Source organism: Perna viridis, chromosome 8 (genome assembly GCF_037379345.1).
Source record: "Perna viridis isolate PV_CMFRI_1.1 ecotype Kerala chromosome 8, ASM3737934v1, whole genome shotgun sequence".
In the NCBI taxonomy this organism is placed as follows: domain Eukaryota; kingdom Metazoa; phylum Mollusca; class Bivalvia; order Mytilida; family Mytilidae; genus Perna; species Perna viridis.
This window is the reverse complement of record NC_142452.1, coordinates 9,959,124-9,973,897: the sequence shown is the minus strand read 5'-3', so window position 1 is coordinate 9,973,897 and position 14,774 is coordinate 9,959,124. Positions and strand designations below refer to the sequence as shown.

Genomic DNA, 14,774 nt, shown 5'->3' with positions numbered 1-14,774 from the left:
GAGTGATTTGATTGGATTTTGGATCCGGGTTAAGTTTAAGTAACTCACTAGATGGCGCTGGACGACAATCGCAAAATATGAATGAGTGATGTGAGGGGTTTGAGGGAGCGAGGGTGGACTCAAAACCCTGACTTGGGAGGATGACAAAAACGTTGATCTAAAGGAATTTTTGGCTCGGCATATCTCCCACTTGCAACGTTTCCATGTTAATTATTAAACATGTCGAAAAAAGACCTAAAATGGATCACCTGAACAAGGCGATCACAATACTAGCTGCTCGGTAGTGGAGGCGGATTGAGTACGCACACGCGTAAGAGCTCTGAAGAAAAAATGTAAATAGATGTGTTTTTAAATGGAGTCCAGAACTCTAGATTGTTACTGGAGCTCGGAAAAATACATTGAACCTAAAGTGTGAGACAGAACTGTAAAAAATGTGTTTTGAATGGCAAGAAGGAAACGAAAACGAAAATCAATAACAACACAGACACCACCCAATATGGCCGCCCCCATGATACTTGATGTAAACAACAGCTCAAATGAACTTTCACAAGTTATAGCAAATACCAATGAGTCCATTTATGGAAGCCAAACACAACCTAAATTCTTAAACCCTCAATATCAAAATCCTCAACAATTTCATCACAGTACTCCAATGACAATGAACTCTCTAATGTTAAATGGTCAACCATCCATACATATGACACCAGTCTAACCTCAACATAATGGTGTAATTCTACCAGATAAACCCCCACAGCTGCCTCAACCAATGCAAATTAGACCTCAAGCAGTTTGTGATAGTGGTACCCTTCAAATAATACTAGAAACAATAAACAATATGAACACAAGGTTGAACAAACTAGATATGTTGGATGAACTGAATGGTAGAATGCCGACTATAGAAAATCATTTCACTAAAATAACAGATGAAATAAAAGAAATAAGACATGATCTTAAAGAACAATCAGAGAGAATATCAATAGAAGAATTCCAATACAATATTATTGATGAGAGAGTTACAAATGTTGAGTCTGAAAAAGACAAGTTACTTTTTGAGAATGATCAATTGAAACAAAAACTTTTAGAAATGCAAGCCCAATCAATGAAGTACAACCTGATCTTTAGTGGCATTGCAGAGGATCCTGATAACCCAGTTGAATATACTGAGCATATGGTTAAAGGTTTCATTTCCAAAGAGCTGAACATTGACACTCAAGAAATGCAATTCTGTAATGTTCATAGGCTAAGACCAAGAAACGATGGAAAGCCTCGCAATATTATAGCAAAATTTGTCAAATATGAGGATCATGAAAAGGTCAGATCAGCAGCTATCGAAAAGCTTAAAGAGCGACGTGATGTTTCAGTCTATCAGCAATATCCGACTGAAATAAATGATCGCAGGAAAGAATTAATCCCAAAGTTAGCGAGTCTAAAAAGATCTGGTCACAAGAATGCTCGAATTGTGCTTGACAAACTGTACATTGGTAACTGACTAGCTGAACCGTCCGACTTTGCAAATCCTAATGATCAACAGTTCCTTGGGCCGGGTAATGGGCCTCGGTTCGCTGGACCTCCACCACCACGCTTTGATCCCCCAAGATATCATGGGCCTGTCAACAACGGACAGCAAAATATTCCACCTTTCCGTGGACCGCCGAACTTCGTACCACAATTTAACACTCCTAACGGACCAAATAACGGGCCTCTGCGTCCTCAAAATGGCAGATAGGATGGCGCTCACAGGAGACGAGCTGTTCCCCTCTCTGAAGAAAAGAATGATATTAACATTTTGTTCCTGAACGTATGTGGACTGAAGTCGAAACTCAATTGTCCAGAGTTTATCGAACTAGTTAAGTCTCATGATGTAAACATTTTTGTAGAGTCAAAAACAGACGAACTTGATGTATTAAATTTGCCAAATGGCTATTTATGTAATTCAAAAATAAGAACAAATTGTAAAAGAAAATCAGGTGGAATTGTGGTGATTTATCGAGAATATCTCAAACATTTTTTGAAATTCATTAAGGTAATTTTTTCATCTGATATTATGAAGTTAGATAAAGATCTTCTTCTTGGATGTATATATTTACCACCGGAAAATTCCAAATATGCATCTAGTGAAGCATTTAATGAAATTGAGGATGAGATGCTTGACATCTAAAACAAAAATAGTTGCTGTGTTTGTACGGTTGGTGATTTTAATGCAAAAACTAGACATTTGAATGAAGTAGTAATTCCTGATGATTCTCTCTTTGATATTTTGGATGACATAGGAGATGATGATGATTTTAGATCATATATCTATGATTTTGAAGAATTGAAAAAATTATATTTTCCTCTTTCGAGATTCTCAGAAGATATTTCACCTGCTAATAATTATGGTTACAAGCTAATTGATTTTTGTAAGAGAAACAACCTCTATATTGGTAATGGTAGATTAATGGGTAATGACTATATGATTGGTCAAAAAACATGTAAAAATGTGTCTTTAATTGATTATATTTTATTGTCCTCAAGTGCTATTCCAATTGTAAAAATGTTTAATGTATTAGAGTTCAACCCCCTTTTCTCTGATGTACACAATGCTTTACAATTTACTTTCCACGCAACAATGAATAATTTTACTACACATTCCAACGATACACACCACGAACAAGCTACACGAATTCCTAGGTGGAACACAAACAAAGAAAACCGGTTTGTTGAAGTAGTGCAAGATGACATTGAGATAATCAACGAAATCAATAAAAAATTAAATGACCAGAATGACGCTGGTCAAGATGAAAAAACATAGTCAATGATATTGTTAACTCCATTGGTGGCCTGTTCAAAAAGGCAGCGACTCATGCATTTAACAAGAAACACAACCACAAAAAATATGCACCACACAAAACATTTCAGGTTTGGTTCAATGGAGAATGTCATGAATCATGTCAAAAATTTCACGATGCTCGCAATCGCTACAGCTTCATCAAAAACCTACACAACAGAAATGAGCTTAAAAAAGCGAGCAAGGAATACAAGCAAAACATGAATAAAGCATACAATAACTACAAACATAAAATGGAGGCTGAACTTAGAAAAACCTCCAAAACAAATCCTAAAGGTCTGTGGAAAATATTGAATAAATTAAAGCATAACAAAACATCAGACGAGGCTAATATTTCAGTTGATACTTTGTACAATTATTTTAAATCGTTAAATGAAATTCCAAATGATGATGATGAGTTTGACATTGATCAAATGATCGATCCAAGTATTGTAAATATGTTAGATTTTGATATAACTGATGACGAGATTATTTCTGCTGTAAAAAGTTTGAAAAATTCTAAAGCAGCTGCTGAAGATGGCATTGTTAATGAATACATTAAGAGTACGTTAAATTTGATGTTACCGACTTACAATAAGCTTTTTAACTATGTATTTGATAGTGGTACAATTCCTGATGCCTGGCTCACAGGAATTATTAAACCTGTCTATAAAAACAAGGGTGATAAGAATGACCTAGATAATTATAGAGCAATTTGTTTAACGTCAAACCTTGGTAAAGTTTTTACCTCTATTATGAACACTAGACTTAATACATTTGCTGATGAGTTAGAACTTATAACTCAAGCACAAGGTGGATTTCGAAAGGGATTCTCTGTTCAAGACAACACTTTTGTTTTACACTCTCTTATACCTTTGTATCTTTCTTCTGGCAGAAAACTTTTTTGTGCCTTCATAGATTTCAAGAAGGCTTTTGATACAGTTTGGAGGGTAGGGTTATATCAAAAACTATTAAAATCGGGTATAGATGGGAAGATGTTCAGATTGATATATAATATGTCAGATATTAAGTCATGTGTTCACTATGGAGAATCAAAAACTGATTATTTTACATGTGAAATTGGTGTACGGCAAGGGGAGAAATTATCTCCCTTTCTTTTTTCCGTTTATCTCAACGACTTAGAAAGTTATCTAGATGAAAATTCTTGTTCCAATTTACAATTCCTAGATTCTGTATTTTTTGATAGACTTGGTGAATATTTGAAACTTTTCATTTTACTTTATGCAGACGATACAGTTATTTTTGCTGATACGGAAGAAGAATTACAAAACTCACTTCGAGTGTTTGAATCCTATTGTACTTCCTGGAAACTTAAGGTTAATACTAATAAAACTAAAATTGTAATTTTTTGTAATAGAAGATGTCAATGTAATTTTCATTTTACCTTATTTAATGATAATGTAGAAAAGTGTGATTCGTACACTTATCTTGGGCTATTATTCAATTTTAATGGTCGTTTTTGTAAAGCCCGGGATAAACTTATTAATCAAGCTCAAAAGGGGATGTATGCTTTATACCATAAAATACGCAACTTGCACATTCCAATAGACCTTCAACTTAGATTATTTGATGCTCTAGTTACCCCTATTCTTACTTATTCTTCGGAAGTATGGGGCTTCGAAAATCTTTCAAGCATTGAGAAAATCCATTTGCAATTTTGCAAAAAGATACTTGGCGTGTGGTCTTCAACGCCAAATGTTATGATATATGGAGAACTTGGAAGATACCCTCTAGAAACTAATATCAAGGTGCGTATGGTTTGTTTTTGGTATAAGCTTATGATCAATAAAAATAAGCTTTCTGAAAAATTATGTGACCTATTATATAGTTTATACGCAAACGGTAATCGTTCTTTGAAGTGGATTAGCTTCGTAAAATCTATTTTTGACAATATTGGCATGAGTGAGATATGGGATAATGTAAACTTTTATACATTGAATGCTTTAAAAGATATTGTAAAACAGCGTCTTCAAGACCAGTTTATTCAGAAGTGGTTCTCTGATACTGATAATTCCTCGAGAGGGAAATATTATTCCAATTTCAAGACTGAATTTTGTTTTGAGCCATACCTTATACGTCTTAAAGAAGCAAGTAGATTATATATATGTAAGGCAAGAACTTGTAATTTAAAAATCCCTATTGAGACAGGGAGATGGAATAGAATTCCAGAAAATGAACGAATATATACACTCTGTGGCTCTGATATTGGAAATGAACTCCATTACATTGCTCATTGCTCAAACAACTCAGTCACTGAAATACGAAATGAGTATATACCCCCTATTACAGAACGAATCCTACCCCACATAAGTTCTACGGTATGTTGAAGTATTGTAACATTAAAGTTTTGACTCACATTTCTATCTTTTTGCGAAAGGTTGAAAAGATATTGTCCACATCCAGGTAATTTTCATGAATACACTGTTTGTTCCAAAACACTGACAAAATGTTACACAAATAAATTTTAGAGAATATTATCCTTTTTTATGTAAACCCATATATATATATATACAATGCACATCATAATATTAAATTTCATGAATTCCGTTAATTTCACTGTTATAGACTTCTTTCTGTGGTACGTACGCATGTACCTGTATAACGTACGGTAATAAAGCTCATTAATTAATTCATCCATAAAAGGTGTGGTACCGCCCATCATACCCCTCTAGGTCACATGACTGATGGATAAGTAATTGATAAATTAAAAAGTAGTTTAATTTTTTTCACTTTTTTTATTTTTTGTAATCGGCGTGTTGTACTCATTTCGCTTCCTTGACTAAAATACTATAGGACTTCTAATCTGATATATATCATACTAACCAATCATGTACTTTATTGTATTGTAAATTTGTGTGAATTCATCATTTCATTTTCGCTCCTGTAGCGCTTATCAAGCGCCTGAGTGTTTTCTTGAATAAAGTTTCTGGTATACCAGTATTGTTAACAATACTGGAACAAAATTTTATTCCAGTATAGTCTCCGAGTATTGTTCCAGTATTGTTGATTATATATTGTATTGTTTGGTTAATTTACATTACCAATCATACAACGCATTGTAAGACCGGGATCAACAGTGTACTCTGACCAGTGGAAAGCCTACCACCAAATACAAGAGCAACTCAATTTGAACCATGCTACAGTCAACCATTCTTTGAACTTTGTAAACCCTGAGACAGGTGTCCATACACAGGCAATTGAATCATACTGGAGTAAAGCCAAATACAAGCTCAAAGAAATGAAAGGCGTCTCTTCTGATTCACTTCCCTCCTACCTTGATGAAAGGATGTGGAGAGACCGCTGGGGTAAAACACTAGATGAAGCTTACAGAAACATCATTCTACATATAGCAGAACAATACTGTGTGTGAAATGAACTCTTTTATGACTATTAATGTTTATTTGTGTTATGTGTTTGTGTTAAAAGTGAACAGTTCTGTGTGTAAAATGAACAATGTTTGTATTGTTGTGCAATTTATAAATTGAAACTATATCACATGTATGAATAAAAAGTTACGAAAATAAATAAATTTGATTTTATTTAATTCCATTCTATTCTTTTAATAAGAACACCTGATCAAACAGTATAGAAAGATTTCCAATCATAGTCAATTAATTAATTAATTAAATAAACAATGGAATACATTATAAAATGACACATTAAACCATTTTAAAAAAAAAATTACAATACTAGAATAAAAATTTAAAAATTCAATATAATAATTTTCAACTTCAAATGTGAAATTAGGAAGCTATATCTCAAAACTTGAAAGAAAAAAAAACAACTAGTATAATCGAAATCAGTCATAATTTTAAGAAAACTTAAAACAGACGATGTTCAACCTATACACATTTAATTTCCACATAGTCAAGTAATAAAAGTAAAATGTGTACCACTTAAAAAGGAACCTCATGAGGTTAATTAAAACTCGATATTTTGATAACTCATAATAAATTCATGAACTGATGATATGTTTTCTTTTTAAATTAAGTATTGGTCTCTGATAAGAGGAAAACTGATTATGATGATAATTCATCAATACATTAACTGTTTCATCTATGTGTAATCTAGGTCTACCCTGGTTATACATCTCATTTAGTTTTTTTTATTTTGATCATTTAAACAGTAATTCAAGTAAGTTTCAGAAGAAGAAAACAAGTTTATTTTGTGGATATCACATTTAAAAAAAAAATGGAAGAACTGGTGTCCAAAGAAAAGGGCTTAAGCTGTTTATAGTAAAGATTATCATTTAAGAAATTAACTGATTGATTTTGATATGCCTCATTAACATTTATAGAGATAAATGGGTTTTTTAGTTTCAACAGATGGATACAAAACAAAATTTTCACTAATTACTGGCTTTTAACATAAATTCTTCATTCCCATATGTGTTTTAAGACTTTCCAAAGTATTTAGTATCCATTGCAGATACTTTTAGTTGGAGCCTTGTGATTATGAAGCATGTTTTCTCAACTCAGTAAACCAACAACGAAATTATAGTTTAAGGAAATTTCTATTATTTATAAAATCCGAAATTTCCAATTTGATGAAGAATCCATAAAAAAAAATATCGAGTACCTTATGGTAAATTTTAGTTTTAAGTTAAAAGCTATACAGAAATGTGCTAAAAACCTTGAATAAAGGAGTTGGAATACATTGGCGTGTATACTTGTGAGAATCAATCATGTTGTGTCGGAAACATAATTTTATCATTTAAACTTGATAAACAATTACTGATGGAATTTATATGTTATATCATAATATATATCTTTGCAGTGCATTTTGTGCTGTATGATCTTATGATCATGTTACCTTAATTGTGTCTGAGTGTATCAATAAAATCTTGTTAGAAAAAAATTAATACATTTGGCGGCAAAACGAAACTAAACCGTTCCATCAGAAAATTTTTATAAATCTAAAAATCGCCTAGTCTATTTTTCAGGTTTTGTGGTCACAAATTTTTTCACGGAAATAAGGCATTTTCAGTCCTTCAAATATTTTCTGTTGGACTTACTAGTAATTGTATTATACTCATTCATTTTGTTTTTACTTTTAGCATATGTTAGCCAAATAAATCAAACTGTTTGGTCTTTATTAAGCAATTTTTAAGGGTGTGTTTTAAAATTCTTAATTTTATTCCACTTTTTTAAAAGAAGTTAGTAACTTTCTTGTATCCTAATAGTAAAGAGGAATATTTTGGCTTTTTTCTGATGACATTTGTATAAATAACAGTCATTTGTTTGACTTGGATGGAAGCTAAATTATTCAAAGATAAATATTTAAAAATGATCTTGTGGCCTACTCTTAGACACTGTTTTCCATTAATTTTTTTCAAACTGGCGATTTTATGTTTCTAATGTACATATCCATCAACCTATTTAGGTCTGCAAAATATCCCTCTGGGGGAAGGGTTTCCATACCTGACCCATGGACTTTAAATGATTTCATATGAGTAAAAGAATGTTTAATTCCAAGATAATTCAAATATAAATAAATATCAGACAAATATACAGGTTGAGTCTGGGGTTGGATCCCTCCCCCTTTCATAGGAAAATTTGGTCAAACTTGCTCTAATCTTTTGCAAATATGAGCAAATTATTGCTTTCATAACTTTCTGATCTGACACCCACCCCCATCCGCCCCTAATTTGAAAAAAAAATTGAGCAAATTATAGCATGTAACTGATCATTAATGACTTGTTTCATACACATGGTTTCATATAATGAACAAGAACAACACAGACCTCAAACCACATGCACACATGGGTTTGTTCCCGTTCTGCCCACTTTTTAAAAATTATATTCTCATTCTGCCCACTTGTCATAAATAAACAATCAGGTACAAGTTGTTGTTTTAGTAATTATGGTCTGTTTTTAATATTACATGCAGTTCTAATTATCTTTTTTATAATTTCCAATTTGTACTTAGATGCATAAATATTTTTTTCTTTTATAACAAAATATCTTTTTTTTGTTTTACATGCAGTTGTAATTTTCTTTTTATAATTTCAAAAGATGCATAAATATTTTCCTCTTTTATAATAAGATATTTTATGTTTATTACAAAAATGAAATGCTTTTTCTTTGTGCAGTAAGCTTGTAAATAGCTATTTAATTTTATAAAAAATTTACACTACCCAATTAAGTTAAACATTAATTTTATTATTTATGTGATTAAAAAATAAATTTATCTATTTATTCATATTCAGTTTTAAAAGTAAATTAATGACGAAATTAATACGCAAGCTTGGAATTATAATTCCTACCCAAGCTAAGCACTTATCACCAAATGCAGCAAGATCAAAGACCATCATGACACTGACTTGATGTCAAAGCTAGCTTTCATATAAACACTCCAAGCTAAGCACCTCTATATATTATGTAGCACCCTTCCCGAGCAGTATTAGTAAACCAATGCAGTAGGATGGCACACGCTCAAATACAAGTACAATTTATCAGAAATAAGTATGGGTCTCAGAATTTAGCATATAATGGCTACATATACAGTGTAAAAAACAACCGTGGAGATAGGACATATTGGAGATGTACCGTTAAAGATTGTCCTGCAACACTTAGTACCCACAACAACATACCCGTTAGCTTTGGACGTCATCAACATAACCACAACTAGAACCAGACTAACATCAATGCTAAGCAGATAATACACAACATACGCAAGAGATGCATAGATGAAATAAAACCAATCCCCTCAATCTATGACAAGGAAGTGACAAAACTCAGAGATAGTAACTGGAATGATGACACACATCAGACCGTAGAACATCTACAAACTTTAAATTCTTGCAAATCTAGACGTAAAGTCACACTAAGATTACCAACTACCAGAGCCGATATACAACTAGAAGGTGTATGGACACAAACAACAGCTGGTCATGAGTTTCTTCTGTTCGACGACAATAACAACCAAGACATGCGCATTATTGCTTTTGCAACATCAGAAAATTTGATTAACTTGGCAAATGCCAACACCTTATACTGTGACGGAACTTTCTATACATGCCCGTCTTTATTCAAGCAGATATATACTATTCATGCCATGGTGAATGACCAAATGTATCCACTTCTCTTCGCATTTTTACCAGGGAAAAGCACCGACATCTACTTCAGATTATTCACGCAACTCAAAACTACTATGGAACAACTTCAGCTACAACTTCAACCAACTTCAATTTTTATGGACTTCGAGACTGCCGCTCATAATGCAGCTACAAGTGTATTTCCAAATGTGACGATAAAAGGTTGTTTCTTTCATTTCACTCAAGCTGTATGGAGAAAAACCAAAGAGACAGGACTACAACCCGCATATAAGAACAACGTTGACATTCAACAACTTGTCAGAAGAGCTGCTGTGTTGCCACTCGTACCACTAGACCAAATTGAAGATGTCTGGTTCAATGCCTTGAATGAACTGGAAGACATCGATACACCTCCAGGAACTACTACATTTACCGATTACGTCACAACACAATGGGTAGAAGGTACTCCACAGTTATGGAACCACTTCAGCAATGACGGTCCTAGAACAACAAACCATTTAGAGGAGTGGCATAACAAATTGAAGAAAAAAGTCTACAACGCACATCCAAACATCTTCACCGTTATCCGTATGTTCAAAGATATTCAGGCTGCAAATGAGATCAAGCAAATCCAACACAACGCCGGCGGAACTATTCGACCAAAAACCAAAAAGTATCGTACAATTGACAGCAGATTAGTGCAGCTGAAAGAAAGACTCACACATGGTAATATCACAGTTATTCAATATGCTGACGCAGCATCACACCTTCTCCATTTAGAGTGATATGTGACATTGACTTTAGATACTATTTGTGACATTTAAGTTCTTTATATATGAAAGTCTAGTGCAGTATGTCTAATTGTATGTTTGTGCTACTTTATTTATTTCAATGGTATGCAATTTTGTTTAAATTGTTGGATATGAATACTTTTGTTACCATGACTAATTTAATTAATCATAAATGTATGTGCTTTATCAGTGCTTATTTCAAGTTTAATGTTGTTGAATAAATTATATATATTTCCACAAAGTTTCTTTTACTCTTTTGACTTGAATTAAATTGATCAGTGGACAACAGGAAGCAGATACTTAATACAAAATTATGGAGTAAAAGCACATGAGACCACAATACAGAGTATATAGTTCTTTTAACCGACATTTCCAAAAAAACAAAACGGTTATACCAAACATAGCCATTTAAAATGACAAGAAAAACACATTGAGTTGCACATGAGACCACAATACATAGTGTATACTTATTTTAATGAGCTGACATTTCCAAAAACAAAACAGTTATACCAAACATAGCCATTAAAAAGACTAGAAAAAATCACATTGAATTGCCAACAAACAATAAAACAGACTATAGGTAATTATCTATTGTTCTCTAATTAGTGTCATTACATCTGCATTCCCATTCTGCCCACAATATTTTTACCTGTAAATTTCAAAAGTGGGCAGAACGGGAACACACCCACACATGAATATCAATCTAAGTAACTAAACCGGTGTCATCCCAGTTGTCCCACATTTTATAATTACAGGTAAAAATGTGTGGGACAAGTGGGAATTGTGTACATGTTAATTAGTTGTTTTCACACCCTTATTACAATAGGTAATTATGTATAGTCTTTTTCTGAATATTATCTAATTGTATTATGTAGTATCTATAGATAAATTGTTCCTGAAGTATATTTATTGCTATAAAATATGTAACTTATTATAAAATAAAATAGATCTTTTCCAATCCTTTGTACTGATGCCTGGTAACAGAGGGAGATATTCCATGTGGATAGTTTGAATGCATTTTAAACTGTGCTTTTTGATGATGCTTTTTCCATATTAATATTTTTCTAATATTTATTAATTGCTTTATGATATATTTCAATATTTATGAAAATAACAAGATTCACAAAAATTAACAGAGAATGATAATAATGCACTTGTTCTGGATTCATCATGGTCAAAGTGGTTCCAGATTTGCTGATCAGACTCTACCCATTGCGTTGTTACATAGTCTGTAAATGGTAAACGATTCTTTACCTGGAAACGGTAATTGTTGTGAACAAGACTTTGCCCACCTCTACTGTTCTCTATGAATTCTATGTTTAGCTGTGCATTAGCCATTTTGACTTTGATTCAAGTTGACATTTTTACTTTCTATATATACCTCTTTTGAGATGTGTTCACATTGATTTCAACAAGCTGAAGTGGCATGTTGCTCATAAGCAAGCCCACTTAGAAAGAAATTGATTAGCCAATTAATGTGGTCAGTTATTAAAAGTTATTATATGACTGCTGGTTTAATTAGTTAAAATAATTAACTTCACTTATTATATTTATTATTATTATTTTTTTTAAATTCCAATCAAAAATATGTATCTACATGTATATGACTAGATGGTGATAGTGGAGTGCTAGAAAAAGACTATAACTTTGTCAAAACACTAATTAATTATTTGTTGTTATAAGAATGTTGGACAACTGGGAATTTAGTTTTTTTTCAAATGTGGGACAAATGGGAATAAACCACTAACCCATATAATTATTTCAAATACAACAATTGAAATGATAATTAAATCTTTTTATTGATAGAAGTAACAAATACATGTAAGAAATAAAACGGCCTATAAATATGACTTGTTCAAAACAATAGCTTTTTTTTCTAGCATACACCATCCTGTAATTGTTTTTGCAAACTTCAAAATGTAATACTATCAGGTGAACACTATCCAGTCATGCACTTCTTATTGTCTCTACAGTAATGAATGGCAACACTGCCAGTCTGCAACTGACTTTATATTTTAGTAGGATGTAAGCCTTGATTGAATAACCTCATGACTCCCTCACGAATCTGACTTCACACAGTCTTTAGAAATACTCTGGGCCAATTCTTTTGCCTCTTTCTGTCTGAGTTCTTTCTGTTCATTTTTAATGAACGTTTTCTGTCGTTTCTGCATTTTTTGCATTGCCGCCTTCCTTATCCCTCTTTGGATCTGCAACTTCCGAATTCTTTCCTTGTTCACTTCGTACTCCATTGCTTTTCTCATATTAATTTCGTCAGGAATTTGAACATATCGAATGTTTTTCCCCTGAATATAGAAGGACTCGAAGTTAGCCATTCGTCCTGACAGTGTTTTAAAGCAAACATTTGACATAGAAATACACATAAAACCGTCCACTTCGTCAATCTGTCCTGTTATTGTGTTCTCATTCCTCAACTCGACTGTTGTTACTCTACCTTCTAAAGCTTTCAACAGACATACAAGGGTATTCTTTACAAGAAACTTTTCTCTGCTACTGGTCATATCTCTAAACTGCTAAAATAATTCTTTGTTTTTGGGGTAAATTTCAGCTGGGGAAGGAAACGCTGTGTGTAAATGATAGGAAATTGATTACCCCCCTTAGGCCAAGGAGATAACTGTAAAAATCTCCCTATTTTTCCCCTAAAAATAAGTGAGATATGCATCTCAATCACCTGTGTTGATATACCAAATGCTGAACGAATTTACTTGTTGACCTTTTTGGTATTTACCAATAGTTAAAGACTTGGAAAAAAGAAGACTTTTATAAAAAAAAAAAAAAATAAATAATAATAATAATAATAAATAGGACCCACCTATGTTAATTTTGCAAAGCTGTGCACCAATGGTGCTGCATATTTGATAGTGGGAGAAAGCCCCTGTATTCAGCAGTAAAAATTTTTAAAAAATGATGAAAAAAATAATAAGGAGAAGAACAAGCAATTTTCATCAGTAGGTAAATATTTCCTACAATATAGATGGCACAGAATACCAAAAAAAAAAAAAAAAAAAATAGGTAACTACTTGTACGGAAAAAAAGCGTTACCAAAACATTTGATGTCGACAGTGTGTATGTGCATGTTTTTTTCCATATCTATCAACAGGATTATACCAAGGTTGTACCGTCATCATATTTTAATTTACATGTAAGTCTGGCATGCATGTCATGTCACGGTCATCTGTGCTATAAATAACATTTACTATGTTTTGCAGTGTAAGCATGTAAGTAAGCGACTTTAACCGCTTAGAACTGATTCGAACTGTTCAGTACTGAAGTATTATAATGAAAAAGCAGATATCAAACAAATTCCTCCCCTGGGTGACCATTATAGATTAGATGAACAAGACCAACCTCATATATGTATACTTCCACAAGAACTGGTAATCATAACCCAGATCGATTGAGCTATATCTATTGATGGTGATCTCAAAAAAAAAAAAAGAAAAAAAAAGAAATGGAATGAGTCATTACATTAAATAAGACAGTATAACCAGAATCTAAATTGTAATATTTCGGTTTGACACAATATTCGAGTTCAAATTTAAGGCAGATTTTATACATGCGGTCCAGTAGCTGTTCACACATTTTTACGTACATGTGTCACCCAGTCATTCATGAAACCCCCTCCCCCCGAAACTAAGAAATCTTTAATTACATATTGGTTAAAACGGACGGACAGAAGTACCTGTGAGCTTTCCTTGTATTGATTAGAGTTAAAGTGTCTATTGAAATGTCCAGTTCTCTTTCCATTAGACCTACATTGCATACCGTATATCACAGGCGGGGGGGTGGGTGGGTGGCGGGGGTGCGCCCCTTAAAATTTGCAAAGCATGGGTTGTCAGGCTTAGATTTAGGCGGCTTTAGGTTGAAACTTTAATTTCTCGCTAATTTTACCACAAAAGATATATACAATGCACTCACTCTAGAAGAATATTTCAAAAAATTAACCTCAAATATTTTTCGTCTCGCTCCGCTCGGCGAAATTTTAACTATGCACCCATAATCTAAAAACCTGGATCCGCGCCTACACCATAGTCCTATATCGCATAACATATATCACACCCTAGTCATATATTGCATACTGTATATCACACCATACGAGATA

General features: G+C 32.9%; 1 protein-coding gene across 1 annotated transcript; it reads right to left on the bottom strand.

Moving 5' to 3' along the window:
- Window positions 1–12,434: 12,434 nt before the first annotated feature.
- LOC148609256 (U7 snRNA-associated Sm-like protein LSm10) lies at window positions 12,435–13,245 on the bottom strand. The gene has a single exon (XM_088541952.1). The coding sequence runs from the start codon at window positions 13,171–13,173 to the stop codon at window positions 12,712–12,714; it is 462 nt and encodes a 153-aa protein (XP_088398078.1). The 5' UTR covers window positions 13,174–13,245; the 3' UTR covers window positions 12,435–12,711.
- Window positions 13,246–14,774: the final 1,529 nt, after the last annotated feature.

Excerpts from the sequence above, each read along its gene's own strand:
- LOC148609256 (XM_088541952.1), bottom strand. The coding sequence starts at position 13,173 with ATGACCAGTAGCAGAGAAAAGTTTCTTGTAAAGAATACCCTTGTATGT.